Genomic DNA, 15,461 nt, shown 5'->3' with positions numbered 1-15,461 from the left:
TTGCTCCATCCTCTCCTCTCCAATTCATTCTAGATGAAGTTCTGACGTCTAGATTGGGATCATTCGGTGTATCTTGTCAACCGCAAGTTTAATAAATGTGTTGATTTTATTACTTCGTCGAGACATAATTCCTCTTTTATTTATGTATTGTTGATAATTCCTCCATGTGTAGCCACTAAACTTCTAATTTAGTTGTGAAGTAGATAATTTATGTTTTTAGGCCTCACTTGAACATTGTCATTTCAAAGTTTGGTTTAATGTTTTCATTATATTGAAGTACCGTTGATCCTTTGAATTTTAGTGCTTCATACCAATTATTATTGGAAACCTTCAACACTAAACTATAAACTTCAACGTAACTTTTAATAGTATCTAAAACATACAATAACCCAGTAAATAAACTCATTTATCAAACACCTGTTTTAGCCAAACATGTTTACAAACTAATCAAATACAATATAAGCCAACAGATGATAAATACTAAACATAACTTAAATCGAGTATGACGCATTTGCTTTGTACAATGACACGGTGACAGAACATTAAAACGCAATAGCTTAAAAAACAAATGGTTAATCTTATTCTCATATATATGCTGGGTAAATTAGGACCTTAAAGGCAGTTGCACAATAAAAAATGGTGTTAAAATACAACAAATGATGTACCAAAATGCACAATGTGGGATAACAAATCAATTGCAGCCCATCTTATTCCTCTAAACGGGATTCAAATTCAACAGCACATGATTATACATAGTGAATGCCAACAAAACACCTTTCTGATACTCTTTTATGATTGATTCATTTCTAAAAAGGTGGGTATATTTTTCAAAAGTGAGACAACCAAATCAACTATTAAAAAAAAAAAAGTCTAAATCATAAAGAGTGTTCAAGAACATGTCAAGAAAGGTGTTGCAAGCATTCATCTGATATAAATGCTCCTTGGTAGCTAGCTAATATCGGTTAAACTGAGTCATCAGAGTCATCAGAGTCACTCCTGTCAGCATCCCCAGCGTTTGTATGAGTCTCTGGAACATCATTCTTTGATGCGGATGTAGCTGCAGGTTTTTTATTAGCACCTCGAGCATTCTCACCACCTTCTTGCTCAGCTACTTCCACATGTGAATCTCAGTCAAGAAAATAGCCAAAGGTTGTTTACAATTAACAATATAATGAAAGCAAAACACTTGCTTTTGTCATTGATGCAAATGCAAATGCAAATAGATACTACAAGCTATGCCATGAACCCCAGGTCAGATAGAGAAATGAGTTATCAGGGCAAAGAAAGTAATCGACAAAAAAATCTCAACAGACCTCCATTTCAAAGAATTTTTTTAAAGTGAAATCGTAAATTTGAATCTAAGACTTAGAATGTTTACTAAACAACTGCTTAAAACAAACAAGATGAAAGGATATCAATATTTTCAGCCGTTCCTCCAGCAATGATTTTGAGAAGATCTTTCTCAACACGAGAGACAAGCTCAGGCTGGAAAACGAAGAATGAAAACACATGGTAAGTAAGGGACACACAAACGCACAGATAATAGAGCGGCATCAGGTATGCTAAGATAATGCAAGCACATATGAATATGTTACATTAAGGTCAGGCTCTCTGCGGAATCTACGCTTACGGGCATCTCTCATGGGAGGGGTGAGACCATGTCGATACTCAATTACATCTGGAGCAGCATCACCAGATTCCCTCACCATAATCATCTGTTAATTGAATTCATTAAGAAGGCAATCAGTTATTTAATCATCCAAATCTAGGAGTATGATTAAGAATAAACAAATAATATGAATTAACGATAGATACCTGACCTGACCAATATCAGCAGTCTTAACCAAAGAGTTATCATCATAAGTCTTGTAAGATTCAACGACAGCAGGAAGGTCCAGCAGAGAAGCTGGGAAATGCTCATCCCCAATCACAAACGTTCCGCTTCTTCCATCATCGCTAAATTGCAAATCTAGCGACTTGTCTTCAGATGAAGAAGCATTGTTTTCATTCAAAAGACGCTCAATCCGCTCCGCAACATTAGGTGGAACTCTAAGTATGAATTGCTCCTCCATATCTAATTCCATCAGGTTGTTTTTAGAATCATTACAAATAGTAAATAATAATATAATCAAATTGAATTGAATTGAAGAATCGGGCATTGCAATTGATTGGTTTCATAACTGCATCAGTATATACCAATAATCAATGATAATCAGCATTCATGAGACAATTCCAATGGATTTTCAAATGAAATTTCACAAACAATAAAAGATCAAAATTGATTGGAAAAACAAAAACAACAAAAAAAAAAGGATTTTTATTACGAGCACGATATCGTGAAGTCTTTAATCAGTGATTTTATCTTGAACTGAGGCCCATGGATTTTTAAAATTGATTTATTACGAGCATGATTACATTGAATGTTTCCGAAATAACTTACAAAAATCAAAAATTGATTGAGGGCTTTCGAAGAAGAGATGATAAGAAACAATTTGATCGGTTCAATTTTGGAAGATGAGGTCTGTGGCAGCCGGAATTCGAAAGTGACGATGGCGCTAGGGTTTTCGGATTGGAAGGATTTGCGAGAGAAGAGAGAGAAAAAGATGAAGCAAATGAAGGGGATTGAAGAAAACACGTGGCTTTGGTTTGGGTCAGATTCATCATTCATCCAACGGATGCTATTGTTGTCTTCTCTAGGATGAGCTTATAACCGTTGGATCTAAGTTTAAAGGAAAAAGTAACAATTAAGGGTATTTTTGTTAGCTAATTTTCCCAAAAAATAATTTAGAGATTATTTTATAAAGATATTATGAAAAAACAGAATCAATTTGTTTGTTTTTTTTAATAATTCAGTTTATTTGGATATAGCAGTGTATAAAAGAGAGTTTACAGTTTTGTTTTTTTTTTTGCAAGAACCTTGTAAATAAGGATTTTTTTACGTTATACCTCAATGAATTGGAGGTAATTTATCCCTTTTAAAGAAAAATCTTTTTTATTTTTTTTTCGATCAAGATATTTTTATATCTAGAACATCAATGATATTTTTACTTTTTTTTTTTTTTTAAAGAAGTTAAATTAATCCACCTAAATTAACACTGGAGATAATTGTTGCAAAGGGTGAAAGGAAACATTGAAGAGTGAAGGAAGATGAGGGCTTCATTGAGATTTACCGGAAGAAAAAAAAAAAAAAAAAAAGACCGGTTCAAACTACGGAAGTGATCATCGAAAAGATATCAGAAAAACGAACGTCCTATTTCTCTTTAATTTGAGTTATTTATTTTGGGGTTAAATATGTTTTTGGTCCCTATAAATATACCAACTTTTCGTTTTAGTCCCTTTAAAATTTTCCTTCAACTTTTAGTCCCTATAAAATTTTCAATCACTACTTTTGGTCCATCTTTTAAAGTAAACTCATATGTAGAATTCATATTTTTGAATAAAATTTTGCAGACAAATTCATAATATTTTAAGAATCTCTCCCTAAAAAAATTAGAATTTTTTAACAAAACATAAATTTAATATGAATTTTTATATATTTTACGATTAAAAATTTGTATTTTGTTAAAAAATTCTAACTATTTTTTTGAAATATTTTTGGTTTAATTACACTTCTCGCATTTTGATAAGCTCAGGAAAATGGTCTTGCCTCTTTCAAATCGAACAAAGCCGTCCCTAAACTATCATGTTTTTGCAGTTTTAGTCCTATCTCCTATTTTCAACTTCAGAAATGCAGAGAAATGACAATTTTAGACTTACCCACTATGCTCAACCATGAAATAAACAAGGAATAAAGCATGTGGATATAAAGAATCCACTTTATTCAACACACTAACAAAAAAACCCTAATTTCTAAGATATGTTTTAAATTATGGTTTTTTTTGTTAGTGTTCTTAACAATTGAGCTGAGTAATAGTATCTTATAAAAGTTCTTATTTTTTTAGCCAAAAATAGTTGTTGTGATTTTCCTTTGTGATTTTTTTCTTTGAAAGAAATAGTATCTTATCATTTTTTTTGGTCGAATATAGTATCTTAACTTATAAAAAAGTTCTTACATCTCTTAGACCATTTTTTAGAGTCAAACAAATTGTTGTAGATTTCTTAATTTTTTGCTTCTTTTTTTTTTTTTTTTTTTATACAAAAAATGATCTCGTATCTCATTTATAAGTTCTTAAGTCTCTAAGGAAAAGGTTGTAGCAACTTTTCTGTCTAATTTTTTTTGCCTTTTTTTTTAATAAAAATGATCTAATATCTTATCATATTATCTTTTGCAAAAAAAAAATCTTTGGATAAAAGTTGTTATGTCTTTGAGCAAAAAAGTTGTCTTATCTTATATATAAAAGTTGTTAAGTACCTATATTTTTAAAGTTAAAATATGTTTTTGGTCCTTGGTAAAAAAAAAAAAAAATTAAAATCCATTCTTGCAAAATTTTTTATTTTTTAAAAAAGTCGTTGACCCCATTTTCTTGATGATTTGTCACTTTTTTGCATATGTGGCATTAGCTGACTGTGTTACTTTGTCCATGTGGCATTTATTTCAATTAACTTATTTGATAAATATTTTTAATAGACAAAAATTATATTTTTGAAATTAAAATAAAACAATTAATTTTTTTTGAAGAAAAAATAAAACAATTAATGTTATTTAGTTAAAAAAAAAATTAAATCATTTGCTAAAATAAAATCAAAATTCATAAGAAAAAAATTGGTTTTATTTAATTTGTTTCATCTTCTCCTTCTTCACGTGTTCTTCCAGTACCCTTCATCACAAAATGAAAAAAATAAAATACACACATCTTTATCTTCTCCACATGAATCTTCAACCCAAATAAAGAAACTTATCATCTTCATCTTCATATGCATTTGCGTTTTCTAGTATCCCATTCTTTCGAGATCTTGTTGTTCTTGAACTTGGGTTGAAGATTTTTTCAAGATCTTCTCAAACCAGATCTAGAATGTCTTGGAAAAAGTATCAAGATTTGCTAATCTCAGCAATTGATGATGATGACGGCGACGACCGTCACAGAAAAAACCCGGTTTGCGCCGCCCATACAGAAGGATGGAGTTGAGTTTGGAATGGAGCAAGCTTTGATTAGAGAACCATTATTGTCACTGTTCATTGGGTGAACAAGAATGGTTTTGTTTCAACATTGAATGGGTAAATTCGACAAAGAAGGAACGTTAGGAAGAAGAAGAAGAATGAACAAAGGGGATCAAGGAGGAAAAAAAAGGAAGGAAAAAAGAAGGACGAAGGAGATGATCAGAGAAAGGGATTTTATGATCTTTTAGAATTAGAAAATAAAAATTAAAATAACATTTTCTGATTTATTATTTTATTTTAAATTATTTAAATCTATGTAAATGTCATGTGTACATGGATGCAAAGTCAGCCTCTGCCATGTATGCAAAAATGTGATAAATCGTCAAGAAAGTGGGGTCAGGGACGTTTTTAAAAAACAAAAACTTTTGCGTAGATGAATTTCGAAAATTTATTTTACCTGGAACCAAAATACAAACTCACTATATTTGCAGAGACCAAAAACATATTTTAACCTATTTTTAAACACGATATACTCTTTCTATCATGTCTTGGCAACTACAAAATCCACCCTTTAAGGTCATTCGTGTGTGAGAGTTGTTGTTGCACAACCAAAACAAATGCACTACTTTAATTGTGGTCAGTATATCGCTGACCAAAGCCGATGACAAAGACAATCTACCAAGCTCTGAGTTTTGGATTTGAAGTTCACTTAGGAGTGAAGCAATTGTTGCAAATTGACTTAGACTGTGAGTTCCCCGCCTATTTTTTCAATGGCTTCCAATTTTCCATGCAATGTTATGTTAGTAGTGGTATAAAACATACACATAATGGGGTTTTGTTAATAATCCAATTATTGAAATTATCCATGCTCTCTTTCCCGTCCTTATTATCAAGCTGAAATCCATTTGTACACCATTTATGAAAACAAAAAGAACCATACCTATTGATGAAATTACTTCATGAGTTCCATATGGAAACAACTTGCCCATGTATGCGTCCAATGGTCGTAGCTCAATCCAGCCTGCAAATGGTACGAGTAGTGTGTTTAATTTCAGTTCTAGAAAATACTCTCTACAAAATATTCGCTATATCCTCCCATAATGAACCTATTGGAATAATAAAAAATTGTTTGAAAATTACAATCACTTTTAATTTTGAAGGAGGTATTACTTTTTTTCAATTTTACTCTAATTAATACTAATTGCATTACTCTCAACTCGATATATTTTACTCTGTATTTATAATAATGAGAAATATATCAATACTTAATAATGATAATTTAGTATCATTAGTATTTATCTCTTTTATTTATATAACTTTTTTCATTTGTGTGAAATGGTCAAATAATTTTTATTTTTTTTTGAAAGAGTCAAGTAGATTATTATTGTGGGACAAATGGAGTAATGCATTTCAAATGAAAATTACACATGGAAGAAATGATATTAGAAACAAAATCTATTTTCTATATGCAATTTAACTTTATCTAATAACTACGATTTATCCACATGAATGTTGAATCATGATGGGTTTATTTGTTGAAGTTCCAAAATATTATTTTTGCAAAATTAGGATGGTTCACGATGATTTTGATAGATTCACCGTGAATCTAAACATGCACTAAAGAAATTATTCTTTTTGAAAATCATGTCAATTGGATATACTTACAATCATTTGTGAAAGAAATTGAGGGAGTCTCAAAGATTTGAGAAGAAAACGACATATTTGCGTGAGTGCAAAAATGATAACCAATTGTAACTCAAACAAGGTCAAGAAAGATTTCATTGGTCTCCTTCCATTTTCATGGCCACCCCATAAACCATCTGAAACAATATGGGGTGGAGCCTCTAAATAAATTTTGTAACCTGCTTCATTCAATCTTTTAATTTCGTAGAACAAAGTATCATTTGAATTTATGCTCATTTTTGTATGACTTATTCCACAAGAATTGAAATTAGAACAAAACAATTCAATGGAGAGAGAATGGAAAGAAAATAACAAAATAGAGATTATTGTCTATTTGCTTTATGTTGTGGCTGATTTTATTTTGTCCATGAGCATGAATAATTTTCATTATAGTTATGAACGAGTGCATCGGTGTAACTGACAAGGTAAATAGCTAAGCATCTAAATTTTAAGCATGATCGTTTAAGTAATTATGTTGGAAAGGTTGTTGACATTTTTGTAACAACTGTGAAACATAACATGTTTATAACAAGTTTAGACCATACAATGCAATTGACTGAGGTCTCTATTTAACTATATATTATTATTATTAGACAATGAGAGAGAGGGGGGAATAAAGGAATGATTTGTCCTTTGATTAATTTGACGAATTTGGAAAACTTCTTTTAAGATCAATAAACTAGCATATAACGTTCTTAAAATAGAGCAAAACAATGTTAGATAAAATGTAATTGTTTTTTAATATAATCACCAAAATGTTACATGTGCTAGTCGATATGACGAATGTAGCAATAAGCACGAGGGAGAGGAAGCGGGGATAAATTATCCCCTATGAAAATATTTGAAAGCGTGGTTTTACAAACTTTTGAAAATTTGAATGAGTACTAGATCATGACCTGCACATCCACGCACAAGTGTTAATATATTTTTATATATTTGTAGTCATAGTTTTTGCATTTGATAAATTTAAAGCAATTAATTAAACACAATTCCTCCGTAAAAATATTCTATAAAGTTGCTAAATCTTCGTGGAGAAAACTTGTTATTCTTTTTAAGAGAAAAGTTGTTAAGTTTTATAAACCTATAATTGTGTGAATATTTGGCATTAAATTAAGATAGTGGTTTTTTTTACACATAAAAATTGATATAGTGGATGAAAACTAATAAATTTGATGTTTAATTATTAAAAGATATAAATTAAGGATGAGAAATTAAATATGATATAAGATCATCACATTGTTTGCATGAGGTTAACTCAAATTTAGTTAATAGAGATGATTCCATATCATCACCATACTTGTTTAAGAAAAACTAAATTTAAATTGCAATGTAGTATAGAAGATAGAAGATACTAATAATAATTGTAACTTATTTTTGTCACGAAAGAAGAAGGAGAACACATCTTATAATTTTGCTTTAGATTTATCCATTCTTGAGAAAAAAGAAACACGCACCGTTACTTGATCATTTAAATATTTCTTTTTGTTGAAACAAGATCATCATTTCAAGCCTAACATTTTCTTTCTAAACATACTAAAAATAATAATATTGCATAGTTTTTTTTTCTTTTTTTCAAAGAAAATATTATGACACGGCGTGGTAATAGATACTTGAAGTAAAGGGACCATATGTTTGTATCAAACATGAATTGCTAGATGCTAGAAATAAAAGTTTAATATATATATATATATATATATATATATATATATATATATATATATGTGTGTGTGTGTGTGTGTGTGTTTTGCAATAGTCTCACTACTCGTACATAAAAGTTTGAGAAATTTACCATTTTCTTCTGCTACGCATACAACTCCCAAAATGAAATTTCACACGCCCATATATATATATATATATATATATATATATATATATATATATAAGAGAAGGATAGGAACAATTTTGGCTCAAAATAAAATAGAAATTGCGCTAATGATTCAAATTACCAAACCCTTGAATCGAATCAGTGGTGTAAAAATTGAGATCTGAGTTGCCTTAAGATACATTTGATACCCATAAAATATGAATCGATACGTTGATACCTAGATAAAGATTGATTTTGTAACGCAACAATATTTTATACAAGTCATTTTAATAATTTAATTGATTTATCATTTATTTATTTAACAATTTGTTTTATGTATCAAAAAAATTATGAAAATTGTGACATCCTCTAGCTTGTATAATCAAATAGAGTCAAGAATTTATTACCTCATTATTTCTTTGGCTGGAAAGTTAAGAAAAGAAATGATCATCCTTTTAAATTTTCCTGATGAAGGGAGTAATGTGTTCTGGTTTTGTAATAATGATATAGAATATTTGTAGACGTTTATTTTACTTGAGGAACAAAATTGTGTTGCACGTTTTTCTCAATAAGTAGAATGAATTTGTATTTTGTAACAAAAAAAGAGAGAATGAATTTGTATTTGTTCTCTTCTATATACATTTCTTTGTTCCATGCAACTAATTTCTTTCATTTCAATCATCATTTATTCTCATACACATTACTATAAAAAAAACGTATGCAAACTCAATTAAAATCTTCAAAATTGTTATTTTGGATTCCTCTTTAGCAGGCCATACATAAATTTTATTGCAAAAATTTGTAGTTTTTTTCTGACTGTCCATCGAGTGTGCTTCTAACTACAAAACCCACCCTTTGAGGTCATTCGAACATGAGAGTTGTTGTTGAACAACCAAAACAGATGCACTACTATTAAGATCGGGTGAAGCAAGAAAATCACCAATAGCTCCAAGTTCTGGAAATTCACTCCATTCTGCCAATCCATCTGTTTGAGGAGATTGAGTTTCATGTCTTCTCCCAACTATAAAAAAATCATGTTCATTCATTATCTCACGTAGAAAAGATGCCGTTTCTGATCCATTCTCAGTGAAAACTTCTTCATACTTCACATTTTCAGCATGTCTCAATTCTTCCAACATTTCATCTCCAATTACCATTAACTCCTCCAATTCTTCAATGTTCTCCTTAGCAACAAGACGATAAACAACCAGGTTGATCCTATGATTATTCATTGCTCTTTTTGCTAAACATAAGACCTCTTCATCATCGTCATTTCCGCCTAAATATATGATGGCTAATCGAGTATTAGAATATTCTGATGTTGGTTTCGGTATTGAATTAGCACGGGTTACAAGTATTCCAACGGAACATGGAGCAATTTCAAGTACTTTGCGGTTCAATGCTCTTAGTACTTTCTTGTCATTAGATTCAACTACACCATCACTTGACCATGTTATATGAAATGGAAGAATTATAATGGTTGCAACTTTGTCTAATGCAAGATTACAAACATCTTCAAACATGAGATTTGGTGGAGATATTGCCGTGTAAGTGTTTATTGATACTGCATTTTGATTATTGTGCTCGTAGATATCAAAAGCAAGGATAAAATCGTCTGAGTATGATTTATATGAAGTCGATCCTGATGCTTGTCTTTGAAGGCAATGAGGAATGAAAAGAGGTAAGGCTCTTCCAACAAGCTCAATTACATGAAGAACATCAATTGTGATTGGTTTCTCTTGTGTTGGACAACATAAGTCTATGAAATCTGTTGTTGCTGAAATATGGTTCTGTTTTTGAAGTGTTACGAGTATTCTCAGCTCTGAGTTTTTTTTTAAGCTAATCATGTTCCTTTTTTGGTATCCAGCATATTTTCTCGATGGATCATATAATAACTTCAGTGACCAATGCACTATGGTTGCAATAATCATTATACTTATCATCATCACTCCATATGTTTTCCTATTAATAACCTGCATACATACATCATATTTGAATAAGAATGATAATCCATCCTTACACTATGATAAAACCATCAAGTTAGTCTCTCAGTTATCGTAAAAATAAGAGAGTTAATGACAGTTCAAGGAGTAGCAAGATTGATTGAAAGTCTATAGAAACATATTTAAACCTAAAAAAAGTTAAATGCAGTACTTGATCGTCAAATGCAGAATTGTAGATGCCAACTTCCACCACACCTTTAGTGTTCAAAATGAGGGAAATACAGAAAGCATCAGTGACAGGCATCTTGCAACAAAGAGCAGTTATAAAACATGCTGTCATTTTGACCATGTGAATTGCTAGGACCACTAAACCATTAGACACCATAATATATGATGTCAAATCCATTGAAAAATCAGCTTTCAACACACAAGTAGTTACAAAGATAGGCAAAAAGAATGTTGTACCAAAGAACTGAAGCTTCTTAACCAATGTAGATCCTAAAGGAGCTCCTTCAGGAACAGACAGTCCCAAAATGAAGGCTCCTAAGACAAATTCTTGATTAATCTTAACTGAAAAAATACCAAGAAGAAAAACCGTTGAAATGATAACATAAATGTAACTATCTTTCACAGGTCTTCCTTCTGGTGTATGTTTGATGATCCAAAACATTATTGGTCTACATACCAATGGAATTAATACAAAAAATATGAAAAGTAAGAATATATTTCTTAAGAGTGCCGTAGAATTAGGACTAGTCTTAAGAGCAACAATATTGGTTGAAATAACTGTGACCAATATGTCACTGACCAAAGCCGAGGATAAAGACAATCTACCAAGCTCAGAGTTTTGAATTTGAAGTTCACTTAGTAGTGAAGCAATTGTTGCAAATTGACTTAGACTGTGTGTTAACACTGTCACTGCGATTCCATCACCATGCATTTTATGAATTGCTTCGATTCTTCCAGGCAATGTTAGTAGTGGTATAAAACCAACACATAATGGTACAAATAATCCAATTATTGAAATTATCCATGCTCTCTTTCCTGTCCTTGTTATCAAGCTGAAATCCATTTGTACACCGTTTATGAAAACAAAGAGCACCATTCCTAATGATGAAATTGTTGAAATTACGTCATGAGTTCCATATGGAAAAAACTTGTTCATGTATGTGTCCAATGGTTTTAGCTCAAATGAGATACCTAGAATCAACCCAGCCTGCAAATGGAATGAATAATGTGTTTAATTCCATCTCTCTAGAAAATACTATTGTATAAACAAATGTTTGAAAATGACGATCACTTTTGATTTTGAAGGAGATATTAATTATATATTTTTAAATTTTACTCTAATTAATATTAAATGCATTTCACTCAATTCAATATACTTCACTTCGCATTTATAATAATGATAAATATAACAATACTTAATAATGGTAATTTAGTAAAAGTATTACTTTATCTCTTTTATTTATATAATTTTCTTCATTTGTGTGAAATGGTCAAATAGATTGATTATTGTGGGACAAATGGTGTAATGAATTTCAAATGAAAATTATAGATGGAAGAAATGAAATTAGAAACAAAATCTATTTTTTGTATGCAATTTAACTTTTTTCTAATAACTATGATTTATTCACATGAATGTTTAGAATCATGATGTTTTTTTTTTTGTTGAAGTTCCAAAATGTTGCTTTTTCAAAATTAGGATGGTTTACAATTTAAACTCATCGAGAATCTAAACATGCATTAAAAAAATTATTTTTTAAAAAGTATGTAAATTGGATATACTTACAATCATTTGTGAAAGGAATTTAGGGAGTCTCAAAGGTTTGAGAAGGAAACTGCATATTTGTGTGAGTGCAAAAATGATAACCAATTGTAACTCAAACAAGGTCAAAAAAGATTTCATTGGTCTCCTTTCATTTTCGTGACCACTCCATAAACCATCTGAAACAATATGGGGTGGAGCCTCAAAACAAATTTTGTATACAGTTTCATTCAATCTTTTAATTTCGTAGAACAAAGTATCATTTGAATTTATGCTCATTTTTGTATGACTTAATCCACAAGAATTGAAATGAAAACAAAACAATTCAATGGAGAGAAAAGAAAGAAAGAAAGAAAGAAAATAACAAGTTGGAGGAGATTAATGACTATTTTTGCTTTATGTTGTGGTTGATTTTATATTGTCGATGACCGTGAATAGTTTTCGTTATAGTCAAGAACGAGTGCTTTGGTGTAACTGTCAAGTTAAATAAATAGCTAGGCAACTAAATTTTAAACATGATCATTTAAGTAAATAGTTGGCAAGGTTGTTGATATTTTTGTAACAGGTGTGAAACAGGACATGTTTATTACAAGTTTAGACCATACGATGCTATATTTACATGTGCACGCGATTGAGGTCTCTATTTAACTATATATTATAAATTTATAATTATAATTAGACAATGAGAGAGAGATAGAGAGAGGGGGAGGGAGGGAGGGAGGGATGAGTTGTCCTTTGACTAACTTGGAAAATTTTATAGTCTATTTTGTAAGACCAATAAATTAGTTTATAACTCATAAGTGTCATTCGACACACAATGACCCGATTGTAACAGTAATTTCATCAAAGATTTATTGTTTATTTCACTAACTTATAACTTATTCTCTCGTGTTTAAAGCTTATAACTATTCTCTCGTGTTTAAATTTAATTTTTTTCATCTTCTTTCTTTTGCCAATTTACTTTCTCTCTTCTCATAAAAGAAAAGAACAAAGACATCCATAAATGAAACAACCGCCAACCCACATTTTTTTTACCATGTTGTACTTTTGACCTTGTTTGTTTATCTCACCAGATCATAGACACGGTGAATCTTACACTTAAAAGAGATATGTTAATGTGTTATGTGTGATTTAAACTTATACGTTGGATGAAAAAGTAGATATTGAGAAACATATAAATGAGATGACCAATATAACTAATGTATTAAAGTTTTTAGTAAAGATGTGATGTCAATATCACTTGCTACTCCCTCGTAACTCTCAACATTATGATGAATTGTTTTGCTATTTTTTGGATGACATATTCTTGATTTTTTTTTATTATTATTAAATATAAGTTTTTAAATGTCATTTGCTTTATACAATTTATTTTTTTTAGATAGATGAAATTACAATTGTCATCGAAAACTCACACTCAAGTGGAAGAGTCAAGGTTTGAACCCTGGTGACGGCATCCAATCTTGCAATTTTGATATTTTTGCCAATCGAGTTAGGACTTATGGACGCTTGATGCAATTTTTTTTTCAACCTCTATTATTTCAAATACCTTCACTTTTCTTTGGTGGGATCAAACAATAAAAAAAAAATATATAAATGTGTTATGCTGAGTTGACAAAGTTACAACTTAAAATGATCTGACATAATTTTAATTGAGCATATGTTTTTGGTGAAATAATTGCTCATTAATCTACAACTCCTTCAACTAACCAATAAAATCATCACTAACATTGCACTACCTATCATTATCTCATGTTCAAATTTCTTTTTCATTCTTTCTCTCTTCTCATGAAAGTAAGAAACATAAACCTCTCTCTATGAAACCACCATCAACCCACATTTTTTTACCATTTTATGCCCTCATATGGCTTTTTTTGCCTATGTTATCATATCACACATGTTGAGAGTCTGACACTTAAGGGAGATATGTTAATGTGTCACTTGTAAGTTAAAGTTCCACGTCGGAAGCAAAAGTAAATGTTGAAAAACATATAAATGAGATGAACAACGTATCTAATGACTTAAGATTTTGAGTGAAGATGTGTTGACAATCTCCCTTGTGCGTGGTTGCTTTTAGCTTAATGTGATGATCTAACTCATTGTAGGCTCTCCGACAACTCTAAACATTATGATGAATTGTTTTGTTAGTTTTTGGATGTCATTTGTTTCATTTTTATATTAAATTTAAGTTTTTGGATGTCGTTCACTTTCTTAATTTTTTTAATCAATTTCTATTATTTTAAAGAGTCCCCAGAACTTCAAGAAACATGTTGACCATACTATTTTCATTTAGTGGAATAAATGGGTGGTGGGATGGAAAAAGAAAGGTTTTGCTACAGTAACAACACAACACAATAAACTGTTTGGGATATAATTGCTATTCACTTTGTCACTATAACAAGCATTACCCTATTTTAAATTCCTTCACTTTTGATCTTTGGTGAGATTTAGCCATAGAAAAACTATGATTTGTTATGTTGAGTTGACAAAATACATGTTTATTAGACATGTTTAAATGTTTTGACTTTTTTTAATTGAATATAACTTTTTGGTAAATTAAAAAAACTTCAACTCTTTCATTAAACTCATAGAATTACGAGCAACTCACTTCATTCCTTATAACCTCATAGATTTGCCAAAAAAAAAAACCTCATAGACAAAATACATCATTCTATTTTTTTTACGAGTATCATTCTCTCAATATCAAATTTCTTTTTCATTTTTTTAAACATGGCAAAATGAGATATATATTAACAAAAAATAGTTTTGCTCCCTAGCACAAGGAGTGCTAAAGAAGCAAAACAAAGTTACATCAAACAGTCCTGAATAGTGTGGCTATAAATGAAAAATAAAACATCAGTCAATCTCCAAACAAACAAGGGGATGTTGCCACCACATATGATGACCAAAAAGAAAACATATATTTTTAGCTTTCAACCACCCAAGAGAATACATCTTAACCTTTTTCAATAGTTGCACCGTCGTATTGGCTTTGTCAGCAAAAAGTCTATGGTTCCTTTTATTTTATTTTCTAATTTCCTTTCTCTCTTCTCATGAAAGAAAACAACATAAATCCCCCTCTATTAAATTATCACCAACTCACCGTTTGAACTTGTCGTGCCTTTGTTTGACCTTGTTTAGCTATGCCACATAATTACATACGTCGAGAGTCACACACTTAGAGGGAGAGATGTTAATGTGTCAAATATGAGTTCAAGTTCTATAATT

The 15,461-nt window shown here is 30.4% G+C and overlaps 2 protein-coding genes across 2 annotated transcripts; both read right to left on the bottom strand.

The window, feature by feature from the left end:
- Window positions 1-557: 557 nt before the first annotated feature.
- LOC11433231 (transcription initiation factor TFIID subunit 7) lies at window positions 558-2,635 on the bottom strand. Its single transcript, XM_024777787.2, has 5 exons — window positions 2,441-2,635; window positions 1,821-2,074; window positions 1,596-1,715; window positions 1,416-1,485; window positions 558-1,120 (listed from the first exon to the last, which is right to left on the bottom strand). The coding sequence occupies exons 2-5, from the start codon at window positions 2,070-2,072 to the stop codon at window positions 963-965; spliced, it is 600 nt and encodes a 199-aa protein (XP_024633555.1). The 5' UTR covers window positions 2,073-2,074; window positions 2,441-2,635; the 3' UTR covers window positions 558-962.
- Window positions 2,636-9,364: 6,729 nt separating this feature from the next.
- On the bottom strand, window positions 9,365-11,633 carry LOC11420455 (cation/H(+) antiporter 4). Its single transcript, XM_024778985.1, has 2 exons — window positions 10,680-11,633; window positions 9,365-10,498 (listed from the first exon to the last, which is right to left on the bottom strand). The coding sequence occupies exons 1-2, from the start codon at window positions 11,631-11,633 to the stop codon at window positions 9,365-9,367; spliced, it is 2,088 nt and encodes a 695-aa protein (XP_024634753.1).
- Window positions 11,634-15,461: the final 3,828 nt, after the last annotated feature.

The sequence above is a fragment of the Medicago truncatula genome, chromosome 3 (genome assembly GCF_003473485.1).
Source record: "Medicago truncatula cultivar Jemalong A17 chromosome 3, MtrunA17r5.0-ANR, whole genome shotgun sequence".
Taxonomy (NCBI): domain Eukaryota; kingdom Viridiplantae; phylum Streptophyta; class Magnoliopsida; order Fabales; family Fabaceae; genus Medicago; species Medicago truncatula.
This window is presented reverse-complemented; position numbering and strand designations above follow the sequence as displayed.

What these genes read in the sequence shown, in the direction of transcription:
- LOC11433231 (XM_024777787.2), bottom strand. Translation starts at nt 2,072, where the DNA reads ATGGAGGAGCAATTCATACTTAGAGTTCCACCTAATGTTGCGGAGCGG. An exon ending in AGACTGCTGATATTGGTCAG is followed by an intron (nt 1,716 to 1,820) that starts GTCAGGTATCTA and finishes TTCAATTAACAG; the next exon opens with ATGATTATGGTGAGGGAATC. An exon ending in GCAGAGAGCCTGACCTTAAT is followed by an intron (nt 1,486 to 1,595) that starts GTAACATATTCA and finishes TTCGTTTTCCAG; the next exon opens with CCTGAGCTTGTCTCTCGTGT.
- LOC11420455 (XM_024778985.1), bottom strand. Translation starts at nt 11,633, where the DNA reads ATGAACAAGTTTTTTCCATATGGAACTCATGACGTAATTTCAACAATT. An exon ending in ATTCTGCATTTGACGATCAA is followed by an intron (nt 10,499 to 10,679) that starts GTACTGCATTTA and finishes GTATGTATGCAG; the next exon opens with GTTATTAATAGGAAAACATA.